This window comes from Capra hircus, chromosome 9 (genome assembly GCF_001704415.2).
Source record: "Capra hircus breed San Clemente chromosome 9, ASM170441v1, whole genome shotgun sequence".
Taxonomy (NCBI): Eukaryota; Metazoa; Chordata; class Mammalia; order Artiodactyla; family Bovidae; genus Capra; species Capra hircus.
Window position 1 is genome coordinate 21,819,165 of NC_030816.1, and position 13,032 is coordinate 21,832,196.

Genomic DNA, 13,032 nt, shown 5'->3' on the forward strand with positions numbered 1-13,032 from the left:
AATTAAGAGAAAACTCTCTGTAAGGTCCAGATGTTTATCCCTTTAAATGTTACTTAACACCCTCACATCTTCATGCCAAATTATCAAGAATATAAAAGAAATGAAGTCAAGTTCTGTTAATTCACAAACTGGTTGCATAGGTTTGCATGTCCTTTTCCTCTGTTAAGAATACTAAGGTTGTCATAGTCGTCGTCTTTTTTTTTTACTCTTTCCCAGCTAAAATTGTTGGAAACATTTCAGACTAGTTTTCATTCTTAAGAAAGAAGAGATGTCTTTGTCAGTATGAGGAAAAGCAAGAATTTGGAGAAAAGGGAGAAGACGGCCCACATACATCTCTGCCCACCCTGCTATGCTGTCAGACCACATGACATGCCAGGGCTGCAGGGACCAGGACAGTGGACACAGATTCCCAAGGCTCACTACCCTCAGTGCATCTAATCTCTTGGTCTGTGATACCGAGTGACCTGCCTGAACCAGCTAGCTGGTATAAGTGGACCTGCCCAGTTCAAACCCATGTTGTTCACCTCTATTTACAACTGCGTACATCTGGACAGATGGCACAGTGGTACCGCCCGCCAATATAACAGGCACAAGAGACGCAGGTTTGATCCCTAGGTCGGGAAGATGCCCTGCAGTAGGAAATGGCAACCCATTCCAGTAAATTCCATGGACAGAGGAGACTGGTGGGCCACAGCTCATAGAGTCTAAAAGAGATGGACGTGAATAAGCATGCATGCTTGTACACATACATCTGGAGAGACTACAGGAGTCCTCCTTACCACTTGAATAAAATGTAAATCTACCCATTTAACTTCCTAGCATTGTGAGCTGAGATGTGTGAAAGCATTCTACACCTAACCCCAAGGTGAAATCTGTTTTTCCTATCAACTTATTTTATTAAAATAATACATACTTCCTGACGTTTTCTTCTCACTATGAGAAAACAAACCACCCAAAGACAGCAAATATGACAAATAAAAACACAATAGCAATAAGGAATAACTCCAACCATTTTCCAGTTACTGTATTTTCAAAAGGAAAATAGGTGTATTTCAAAACTGTAGTATGGGAGAAAATGACCAAAAAAACCTAGAACAAATAAAAAACTAACAATTAAGACTTTTAATGAGGTCTATCTGTTTATAAGTATTTTAATCATTCTTTATTGATTTATGCACACCTGTTGTCTATAAATAATTTTTGAAAAATCTTTTCATGTTTGCTCATGGTAAAACTCTTTAAGGAGAGTGGGGAAAAGCTGTGTAAAATCACTCGCAATAAAGGGGGGGGAACAATGGTAGAAGATATTAGAAATGGCAGTAAAGAAAAGAATTCTAGAAAACAGGAGAGGTGAGGAATATGAATGTGGGGAGAAGCGGGGAACGGAGAAATAAAAGGACTGTGCAGGTAATGAATTAATACAGAATAAGTAAGGTATTATTCCTAAGTGCTAAGTCTTCGTTACTCCAGAACAAGTAAAAGGTGAATCAATAAAAACATTAAATAAAACCGAACCAACTGCCAAAGAAAAACCAGACACACGTGGGAAATAATACATCCAATTTCTATGAAAGCACAGCTGCTGTCTTGTGCATCCTGCCCAGCAGGGGGCAAGGACGGTCTGCTCTGTTTTTTTTTTTTTTTTTTTGCTCTGTGTCTTGATGCCACAGGTTCAGGATCCAAAACATCAGGCGAGGGAATGGCGGCGCTGCCCCCACAACCGTACCTGACCGGAAGGCCATTCCCGTGTCCGGCATGAAGTGCTTCCACTCCTTCCTGCCAAACTCTGCCGCCAGCGCCTCCGGAGACAGCATCTTTGTGCCGTGGCTGGCCCTGGTTTGAAGAGATGAGGCACATGGTTCATCGGTGGTTCCCTTGAACACACCTTCCTCCAGCCTTGCTATTATTAACTTATTAATTCACTCCAATACTACTAAAGGGTTTTTTAAGAAAAAAGTTTCCAACTGGATGACTTCCCCATTTAGGATTCTATAAGGATTTCTCCCTTTTTTTATTATGTTATTTCTTAAATTTTATTTTTAAAATTTTTATTGGAGTATAGTTGTTTTACAATGTTGTACTGTAAAGTGAATCAGCCATACATAAACATATATCCCCTCTTTTTTGAAAGGCATTTCTCTGGACAGCTCTTTTTCTCCCTCCATTTCACCCCTCAACCAGCAAGTGATCAGGAGAAGCACATTCTGAGGTCAACGGTGTGATAGATGCCCCAGACCAATCTATAAACTACAACTTCTCTGGGAGAAATAGGACAAGCCTTGCCTAAGAAGTTGTCCATTAACCATGCAGATAAGACTTGTCTAATGGAACAAAGAGGAAACAACTGCAGGGACTAGGTGGGAAGCTGGCCTATGGGGAGGAGAGAGTGCAACAGTCAGAGCAAGAGCTGAGGCCTGCAGGAGGAGAGATGTGCCTGGTACCCAGGGCTGCGCAAGCACAGGGACTATGAAGATGAAGATGGGGTAGTAATATGCCACTGAAGGACATAGCAGAGCTAAAAACACAATGGGAAACAGTAAGACGGACATGGCAAAACCTGGAACAGGAAGACAAGAAAGTAGCTATTTTTTGTGCTCAAAATACTGCTTTTACATCGGTTGGGCCTGGTTAAGGGAATCTTACCCTATTGAAAAACAGTTAATATTTCATGTAGTTTATTATGAGAAATTACAATGCTAAGGAGTATCATTCTTCTTTTCTTGGAGTTAGACTGTGGTAGCAAAGCAAAATGAAGAAAATGGAAATGAAATAAGAAAGGCAAATGGAAGAAAATCATAATTAGGATCCTTTTTATAGAGGTTAACATTTATATAATTAAAGCTATATTAAAGTGGAGGAATCTTGAGCAGGAAATAGGAAAAGGTATCTACTATGTCGTTGGAAAGCAAGCATCAACGATATAAGCTTATAAACTCAGGAGGAGCTGGCCAGTTAGCCAAACTTGAATGGAGATGGTCAGACCTTGGGGAAATGATGTTGGGGATGCGGACAGACAGACAGACAGAACAAAGAAAGAAGCAAAGTTGCAGAATGATTTCTATTGTTTTAACCATGACTGAAGATAGCGAAGTACACTGTAAGAATCTGAAAGGGACATTAAAGGTCACAGTCAAAGCTGCATTGTGTGTATGTATGTATATATGTGTGTGCATATATACATCTATGTTTATTTATACATACAAATGAATACATATACTCATATCTCTAGCTGCCTGAGGAAAAAAGATGAAATGAATTACAAAATTATCAGAAGTGGAACGACATCTGCTCCAGCTAGCTCCACCTTAGGGGGCAGTCTGGGTAGAGGGTGAGCCTGTACTGTACAAAAGGAATGATGCACCCAAAGGGATGAGCATCCTCTTCTTGGATTCCAACTGAGTCAGCATAAATAATAAATCACACAACTGCACAGCCCCGTTAACTTGCCTGCACTGTCAGTTTTGAAAGGAAAATAGACGCTTACCCCATGGGACCTTTTGTAAAACACAGAGCAGTGATGCCAGCTGCTTTTCCACTGCTTGTTCCGTGCTGTGCTAAGTTGCTTCAGTTGTGCGCAACTCTTTGCGACCTTATGGACTGTAGCCTGTCAGACTCCTCTGTCCATGCTTGCCCTACTCTTGTTAACACTCAAAGTGTTGGACTCACCTTCCCTGGTGGCTCAGATGGCAAAGAATCGGCCCGTGATACAGGAGACCCAGGTTCAATCCCTGGGTCAGGAAGATCCCCTGGAGAACGGAATGGCAACCCACTCCAGTATTCTTGCCTGGTGGATTCCATGAACAGAGGAGCCTGGTGGGCTATAGTTCATGGGGTTGCAAAGAGTCGGACATGACTCAGCAACTAACACTAACTAAGAAGAGGGAAGGAAAGGGAGTCAGCCCTAAGCTCGGGAGGGGGAGACACTGATGAAGGCTGGAGGAATCTGAAACACTTCCAGAAGCTGAGATAAAACATGAGTCCTGCATGATGGGGGCAAATCTCGACAAGTGGAAGAAAGAGAGGTGTGTCTAGACCACCAATTCTATCCCATGTCCATTCTTTTCTTCTTCCTTAATAAAGAGAGCTTCAATTTTACTCCAAGTTAACATGATAAAATTCCCAGGCTCTTTTGCAGTAGAGGCAGTCAAAAAGCAAGTTAACATTCTACTGTATTTCCTGTGCAAATATTTCTGATAAGCTAAATGTAAAGAATTAGACTTTTCAATCTAATGCTCCCAGATTTATATTAAAATGGCTCAAACGATTCCTACAAAGACCTGCAGGCACACAATCTCTCATCTGATTGACTAAAGTAATAATCTTGTTTAATCCATACCTTAACAGTCTAATCCTACATGGTAATAAAAGAGTAAAGTTTTGACACCACAACTAAATTCTATTACCTGAGCACGGTGCCGTTATCTGCAAGTTTAATGAAGTTCCCATCTTCCAGATCCAGTGCCAAGCCCTTGCAACTGAAACAGAAAAGTCTGATTACCAATCAGTTCACATACTTATTAATACGTAACTCAAGAAATAATAAGTTATATTTTCAAAAAGTCCTAATACTAAAAAAAGACTCTCCCACCCAGGTGAATAACATGTTAATTAAACAAGTAAGCTCTTGAATTCTAAAATTCAAGAATTCTAAAATTAAATATCCTCAGAGCAAGTACATGAGGAAAGCTGCTATGTGGGCAAACCAAGGACAGCATATGTAGTGTCTAAACTCTTTGAGCTGAGGGGAAAAAAAAAAAAACAAAAAACTCAGAACAAAAAATGAGCACCATTGTATGCCTCTGCTAAAATGCACAAATGTTTTTCATTAAATAAAACACACACAAACACACATTCATATTTTACAAGTTAAGATCTTGGCCAGAATCTTTTCTGTACTCTTTAGACTGCCTCAATTTAGGTCAGGCTATAAGAACCAGCCCTCTGGGCTAGGCATATTATTGAAAATCACTAAAAGAAAGTCAAACACTAAGTTTTAAGTTCTTCACTGTAAAAGACTTATGGGATTTGGGAGGAAAAGTGGGTTCAGAGTCATTATTATGAGTAATAAAAACAAGAAGGCATAATGGCCACCAAATACCAACAGAATGAAAAGAAAAGGACAGGGTACTTTACAAACATCATTTACTTTGGTCCACAGTAACATTTCCATAGGAATTTCATATGGCAAAATGTTTCTGTTTCTTCCTTTTCAGAAAGGGATAAATCAAAAAGGACTAACCAAACACTCGAAGAATGCATAATAGATGAACACTGTTGCTCTAGAATTATTTCCGGATGTATTTTTCATGTGTTTCAAGACAACTGTTAATTTTTAACTGAACAATTTAAAGTGGTTTAATAGGACTTTTGTTTGTTTTTATTGGTTAAATGAGGAAGAAAGACAAAGGAAACCTTGGGAAGCTGAGACTCCTAAGCCAGAAAGGGAGTAGTGAGCTGTCAAGAGTCTCTGTTATAGGAATATCTACCCAAATTACACAAAAACAGATGTCCTAATTCAGACATTTATTAAGAACATGGGAATTTCCAGGTGACATGATGGTAAAGACTCTGCCTGCCAACGCAGGAGACACCAGAGATACGGGTTGGATCCCTAGGTTGGGAAGATCTCTTGGAGCAGGAAATGACAACCTGCTCCAGTATTCTTGCCTAGAAAATTCCAGAACAGAGAAGTTTGACAGGCTATCATCCACAGGGTTGAAAGGAGGTGAACACTGAGTGCGCACATGCACACACACACACGAATTCAAAACATGATGATTTCCACCTCTTTTCACAAAGTTCTGTATAGGAAGGGCAATAAAATAATTTTTTAATAAAAGATGTACATTTTAGAGACAGTTCTTAATCTCTGAAACTCTTAATAATGACAGACTTAACCCATGCAAAAATACCCAAATTAGTCACATTCGCTCTTAATTTTCATACTTAACTAAGCAAGTCTAAAAATAGAAAGGACTTTAATTCATCAAATATAAAACTTTTAGTACGGCTCAACTTCACATTTCACTGTCTGTCTCCATGGAAGAGGAAGCATTAAAATTTTATCCACAAGAATTAAAAACCAGAGGGAATGTACAGACCTTTAAAAAAAAGCTGCTTACCAGAAATCCCAATCCTCTGGGGTTACCGTGAGCAATCCCTTGTCATACCCTTTCTCCTTGACCAGGAACTGAGCAAAGCTATTATAAATGAGCTGTTAACAGAAAGGAAAAGAGATTAAATGTAAATTTCACCATTCCTTCTTAACTTCACAGGCCTGAAGACCTAATGGAATCAGCCAGGAGACAGGTGGGAAAGAATCTGTATTATCTGTTAACTGTGAAGCTTCCCAGGAATTTATGCACCCCTGTGAGCCCCAGGTAGCTGCTGTCTCTTTTACATTATCAGTGTACAGTTATACAACCAAGGACAATTATTAATCTTACTCCTGAAGCCTAATGGGTTGGAGATCATTAAGACTTGACAAAGCTTTGTAAACTGATTTAACTCTTCACCAGATGATAAACATACTGACCACTCTACATCCACCCTCTGTCCCTCCTTTACAGAAGGCCCCATGGCAGCTGACAACGCTACTTCATATACTTGAGCCCCACACAGTGGAGGCCACCCCACTGGCCCAGACCTTGGCACAACCTAAACCTAAATCAGTGTGCAGTTACAGAAAACCCCTGTCAAGGAGACCTAACACACACCAATCACAATCCACCGTGTCAGCTTTAGCTCGCTTACCGCTCCCTAGAGAACAGGCCCCTCCATCCAGATCAGGAAATTTCCAACCTCCTAGCCAATCAGACTCTGTTTTTGCGTTGCCTCATCTAACACTATAAAACACGGTTATGCCCAAAATCTCTGGGGAAGAGTGCTCCACTGCACTCCCCCAATCCATGAAACGTTTTCTCTAAATGAAGGGACATCAAATTTATTACTACTTTTACTTTTGTCTCCCTTGTGGCTCAGCTGGTAAAGAATCCGCCTGCAATGTGAGAGACCTAGGTTCGATCCCTGGGTTGGGAAGATCCCCTGGAGAAGGGAAAGGCGACCCACTCCAGTATCCTGGCCTGGAGAATTCCACGGACTGTAGTCCATGGGGTCGCAAAGAACTGGGCACGATTTCTTTCTTTCTTCTATAGGGGAATCTCGAAGAGAAATACACATGAGGACCAGGCAGGTAATCTACAGGAGGGATCATGGCGCCTTCATCAGACACAGGGACTCTCTTTTTATCCACTGTAAGAAAAGCAGAGGGGAAAGAAAAAAAAAAAAAAGACAAACCTCTGGAAGCAAGCATAAAAGTAAATGCTCTGCTAACTGTCGACAGATTTCATTCTCAACAACAAAATTCCAGGTTTTTTGAGACTGAACAGCGTCCAAGAGGACAGAGTATCCTGACCCTTCTTCTGCAGGTTTCAACAGCACTGGAAAGGCACAGAGGGGAAGTGGGAATAGATACAGCAGGAAGAGTGGAAGGCCTCCCTGAGGGACTGATGTTCACACTGACACCAGCAGGACAGAGCAGTTAGCTGGGTGAATCCAGGGGGGAGAGGGCCACACAAGTCCAGGGGACACACAGCTCAAGCTAGGGATTGGGGTCACGAGTGTCAGGAGACGAGGACAGAGAAAGCAAAGGCTCCTTGTCAAATAGAGCTGTTTCCTGTCATAAAGCTAATGAAAACGGCTATACATGTACCCCACACAATGTGACCCTGATCCAGGTCAGTCGTTCAGAGTTACGTTAAGTCAACACTATGTACAAACAGTCCTCAACCCTGGGGGTGAGTCAGAACCACAGGTGATAGTTCTTAAAACCACCCAGAAATTCCAAGCCTCCAGGACAGGGTGGGGCCCCTACCAAATTCCTGAAACTCTGAGACGATTAAAAATCACTGACTTCTATGTTATATGAATTTTCACTCATATGAATTATCACTCATAAAATGTACTGAGTCACTCGAAGGTACAAAGTACTATGGACAATTTAAAAAAAAGTACACATCATGATCCTGCCTGCAAGAAACCAGTGCCCCGGGATTAACAGATGTAAATCCCATGTGTAATGTAAATCCTCAGATGCTTAGAGCAGCACATGGCATACAAGTAAATTCAATTTAGGTATTGCTATTATCTTCAGTCATGTGCTGGTTAAAAAAAAAAAAAAGAAAAGCCCTGACTCATAGCCTTTGTTCATTTTCATGGTACAGATATCCGCTACCATGGCACATTTCAAGCTACCAATGGTTACTGCATACCATTAGACTTGCCTCTGGTCAAGGTAAGTATTTTCAGCCTTGGACAAATGGAATTTCTCACCCTTTGGCAATATTGATCAAGACACGGATATGGGATTCTAATAAGGTCAGATTCCTTCCCAAGGCAAAGAGCCCTTTCCAATACGGCTGCCTACGGCGGCGCCCACAGCTGTATTTGGAGGAGAAGGTTCTATAATAGGAGAGAATGGGGTCAATGTGTAAGGAGAAGCAGAGAACAGCAGTGCTGAGAAACACAGGGAAGGCTGTGTCTTTGAAAGCCCTCTTCCAGTCCTAAGCCCTTGGCCCTTGAAGCTTTCCCTTAAATTAACGTTGACTCACCCCAGAAGCCCTCATGGCATAGGGCCTCCACCACCCACCCCTTCCTCTCCCGGCCTTAGCTGCTAACTTACTTTCCCAACAGTCTCACCTGACTGACGAGCATGCAGAATCCCCAGCGGTTGCAAACTGGTGCCCTGCAGGTGGCAGGCAAACTGCAAATTATATCTGGTACCCACTGAAGGATGCCAGATAAAATATGAAACTCCTAGGTCAACTGGATTTTCGGCTAAACAGCAAATAATGTTTTAATATAAGCATATCCCATGAGACAGCTGGAACACACATACACTAAAAATGTTTTTGTTCTTTGAAACTCAAATTGAACCGGATGTCCTGTATTTTTCTTAGCTGTATCTGGCAATCCCATAATTTTGCTGTGTTCTGAAAATGAGCTGGCACTGAAAAAAATTGACAGACTTCTCACACAAGCTTCGATTTCTAACTTGTCTTGAGAGAATTAGATCTGGCAAGACTGAGCCTCTACGCCTCAGGGCAAATGCTGGCAGATGAGCACGGCTATGTATGTGTGTTCTCCTGGCTGCCAGAGACCCCCATAGTCCCCACTGCACATTCAGGTTAACTGCCTGGCCCCGAACTCTCCTAAGTCTGCAACTCCAGGACAACACCTGTGTCATCATTTCTAGGATGTTTTTCCTGAGCCCCCGTTGAGGTGATGCACCCAGTTCCACATTTGCATAACGCTCTGCACTTATTAAACGGCTTCCCAGGTGGGCTAGTGGTAAAGAACCCACCTGCCACTGCAGGAGACACAGAGACTCTGGTTCAATCCCTGGGTTGGGAAGATCCTCTGGAGGGAGGGCATGACAATCCACTCCAGTATTTTTGCCTGGAGAATCCCAAGGACAGAGGAGCCTGGTGGGCTGTGGTCCATAGGGTCACAAAGAATCGGACATGACTGAGGCGACTTAGCACACAGCACACTGTACTTACTAAATATGCCCATGAGGCACTCAGTGACCCACCACGCAAACACCACTGCCATTCCCCACCTTCTGCCTGATACCCAGCAGATCCAGGTGCTGTTTCTCATCTCTTGGTCCTTGCCTTGGCCATATTTCCTCTGCCTCAAATGTTCCTCTTTGCCGTCTCACCTGCCAATTATCACTCCTGTGCTGGGACCCAGCTTAAGCATCACTCACTCCAAGGTCTCCCTTTGGGGCTTTGCAGCACATAGAAAGCCTGTAGTAGGCGGCAGAAACCTGCCGGCCAGCCCACCATGCTGGGTGATCCTGGACAAGCTACTTATCCTTTCTGTGACTGTGTCCACATCTCTAAAGGAGGTTAATAACATCTACCTCATACGGCTGTTTTAAGGATCAAACCAGTTTGTATCAGCAGAATGCTTATTAGAATAGTGACTGTGAGTGCCATATTCAGTTACTGAAATAACTTATTTATTCAATCGTTTCATAATTATTTACTGAACTCCGCATGTGCAGAGTCAGCTTGGCACACGGAACTCACAATAAAGTCACAGATACTGAAGTCAAAGGGTCATGGCTCTAGGATCTAGGGGAAGGTTCTAACAAGTAAATAGGAAAAATTCAAGGCAGTGTGTAAGTGCTATGAGAAATTAATGCTTTATGGAAAACTGGAGGTAGGATCAGGATAAGAAGGTAAACTTTACGGGGCCCAGGCTACTTAACTTGAGACCTGCCAGATGACGGGTCAGTGTGATGAAGAAAGGAGGGCCCCAAGCAGAGGTAACAGCCAAGCATCAGCAAGGGCCAGGTAAGCTGCTGTCAGCACAGGGGACCAAAGCTCACCTTCCAACATCCTTACCCATTACAAGGCCACCTGAAGATCTGTGTGTTATCTCTGTACTCCTAACTCTATTATGGTGCTCAGCACACAGAAAGATTTCTGAACCAAACAGAAAGAAAATGCACCAGATTACTGTTTTCAACCTTTAAATATCACTTATATTTGAAGCTTGTAGTAAAGAACTCTTGCTTTTGGGAAATCTTGGATTCTGAAATTGTATGCTCACACATGCACAAAATTGACTTTTAACAATATTTCCTTTAAAAGAAGGTGACTAGAGAGGAAGTGCAAGAAAATGTTAATCGGGGGGAAGATTTGAAAGGGAAAATATGAATCAAAGACCTAGACGAAGTAGTGGCCAGAGAATCGAGGAGAAAAGTCTCCTTAACTCTCAACATGAGGAAGGAAACATCTGTACTGTGGGAAAGCAGGAACACACAACATTAGGAACAGTACACTTTTTTTTTTTTGAACCATCTGTACATAGAAAACAGGAGTAATTCACAAACTGTTTTGACCTTTGACCGGTACCCAAACTGTGAACTGGGGCACTGAACCTCATCTTATTGAGGAGCTGCCCTGGCTGATGTCTGCACCAGCTACTTGGCGCTCTATCCTAAGTGGTCAGGTTGGACAATGATTCCAATAGTAACTACAAAAGCCACCACCTGTGTCAGAAACAGCTCTCAGCGTATCCATTACCTTTTTAATCCTTGCAACAACCTTTCCAGGTAAATCCAATTATTAGCCCAGTTTTACAGTTGAGTAAACTAAAACTAGACACAGGTTAAGTAACTTGCCCAAGGTCACAGCGCTAGTAACAGGAGTAGTGCCTTAAGCTAGGCAGTCTGGCTGCAAAATCCTGGCTTTGACGACCATAGCCAGGTTTTTTTTTCTGTTTTGGATACTTAGATCTTTGACTTACCAAAAAAAAAAAAAAAAAAATTGTTTATTTCTCAAAATCAGTTTCCATGTGAAACTAAAGGAATGGGGGAGGGAGAACAATTCACTTAAGGGTACAGATATGGAATGATACACACTCCACTTCCTGCTCCTTCCCTAAGTGCAGGAAGGGCTGTTGTCAGGATTAAAACTTGCGTGGAGCATGGAGTAGATGAGCAATACTTGGTTCTTTCTCTTGGTAAAAGGCAAAATTAGGGCTAAGATCTTAATGACTTTCCGGTTAGTCTTCTTTCCAAAACACCACACTATTTTACCCAGACGGCAGCATTTAAAAACTGACAGGTGGTCGCATGGAAGTGCAAAAGGAAAAAAAAATGCAGTCAAGGACGAAGACAAAAGTCGCTAACCAGGTGGCTGTATCAGCGCTCTGCTGGGAGCCAGAATGATTTGCTGAGACGTTCCAAGACTGGGGATCTGCAAAGGACACCCCCAGTTTCCCCGGCCCCGCCCTTCCTCTGCCCCAGGAACCGCTTTCCCAACCCAATCTTGCACAGCTTGTCTTTCTTTCCCTTTTCTCCCCCACCCATCTCTCAAACTAGGCTATGGGCTGGGCCAAAGAAGCCGGTACACAGAGCAAAGGCGGAGACGGAGTGGGCGGGGGGCAGGTATGCACGCTTCCTTCCGCCCCGCCTTGCGGCGGGAGGCCGAGCTGTGCGCAAAGGCGCGGCGGCTGCAGGGCCCCGGCGACGCCCGCTGCCGCCTAAGCCGGGGGGAAACTCGAGCCCGCGCCACCATGGAGGCTGCACGCCGGGCGCCCCGGCAGCCCGCGCCACTCACCCGGGCGCTCTCGGGCAGGTTGTAGCAACACAGAGTGTGGTCCAGGTCGAAGCCGACCACGTCGCAGGCGGCCAGGGAGAAGTGCTGAGCCATAGTTGCGCGCGGAGCTCCAGCGACTGCGTGGACGCCGGAAGGTGGCGAAGAGCACGCGGGCAGGACGCTGCGGGACTCCCCGGCGGGACGCGGCGGAGCGGGGCGGGGCTCCGGACGCCGCACGGCGGCCCCGCGCGCTTCCCGCGCCCGCGAGCCCCGCCCCCGACCACGCTTCTCTCCGCCCCTGGCCGCCGGCCTTCTAGGCGCCCGGCCTTCGGGTGACACCCCCAGACCGGCTCCTGTCGCATTGTCACCACTCTGATCGCCGCCCCGAAGTCCGAAGGCGGGATATGGCCAGGAGCGGAGCCACTGCTGCAGGGACTGGGGGCGTCGCTAAGTCCCTGTTGGTGCATAGTTTTTGCCACAAAATTAACTCGGGCTCCGCAGCGTTATCAAAACACCAGGGAAACCGCGAGACTACCAAGTTACACCTGACTCTTTACTCTTGTCTGCGAAATCATATAGGATTTTGGAGAAAATGTTATCCACTAATACCCCTCTGCCCCAGGTAGCCTATAATTTGGAAGTTGTTTTTTTTTTTTTTTTCCCGCGAGATCTCTAACCATGGATTGAATCAAAAATTTTACATCCCTTAGTAAATTCCTATTTCTAAGTAAAATGGGGGACTTAAACATTTAACCCCCTGGAGCTTATTAGAAAATAAATTTGTTAGAAATCGTGAAGGACCATTTTTGCAAAGTGATGATGATTAAGGAAACCAATACTCGTTATTTGATTATCTTACTTTTATTATAGTGAAGAATTTTCCTATGAAAGGACTTTAGAAACTTCCTAAAACATGCTG

The 13,032-nt window shown here is 43.7% G+C and overlaps 1 protein-coding gene across 2 annotated transcripts in view; it reads right to left on the minus strand.

The window, feature by feature from the left end:
- NT5DC1 (5'-nucleotidase domain containing 1) overlaps positions 1 to 12,374 on the minus strand; it is a 119,338-nt gene extending 106,964 nt beyond the window's left edge. The window contains exons 1-4 of one of the 2 annotated variants that reach the window (XM_018053044.1): positions 12,135 to 12,374; positions 6,123 to 6,214; positions 4,404 to 4,475; positions 1,727 to 1,833 (exon numbers count right to left, since the gene is read on the minus strand). In XM_018053044.1, the coding sequence (XP_017908533.1) occupies positions 1,727 to 1,833; positions 4,404 to 4,475; positions 6,123 to 6,214; positions 12,135 to 12,227 (364 nt within the window). In that variant the 5' untranslated portion in view covers positions 12,228 to 12,374. The remainder of the gene's footprint in view (positions 1 to 1,726; positions 1,834 to 4,403; positions 4,476 to 6,122; positions 6,215 to 12,134) is intronic. The other variant, XM_005684544.3, reaches the window with a different exon arrangement.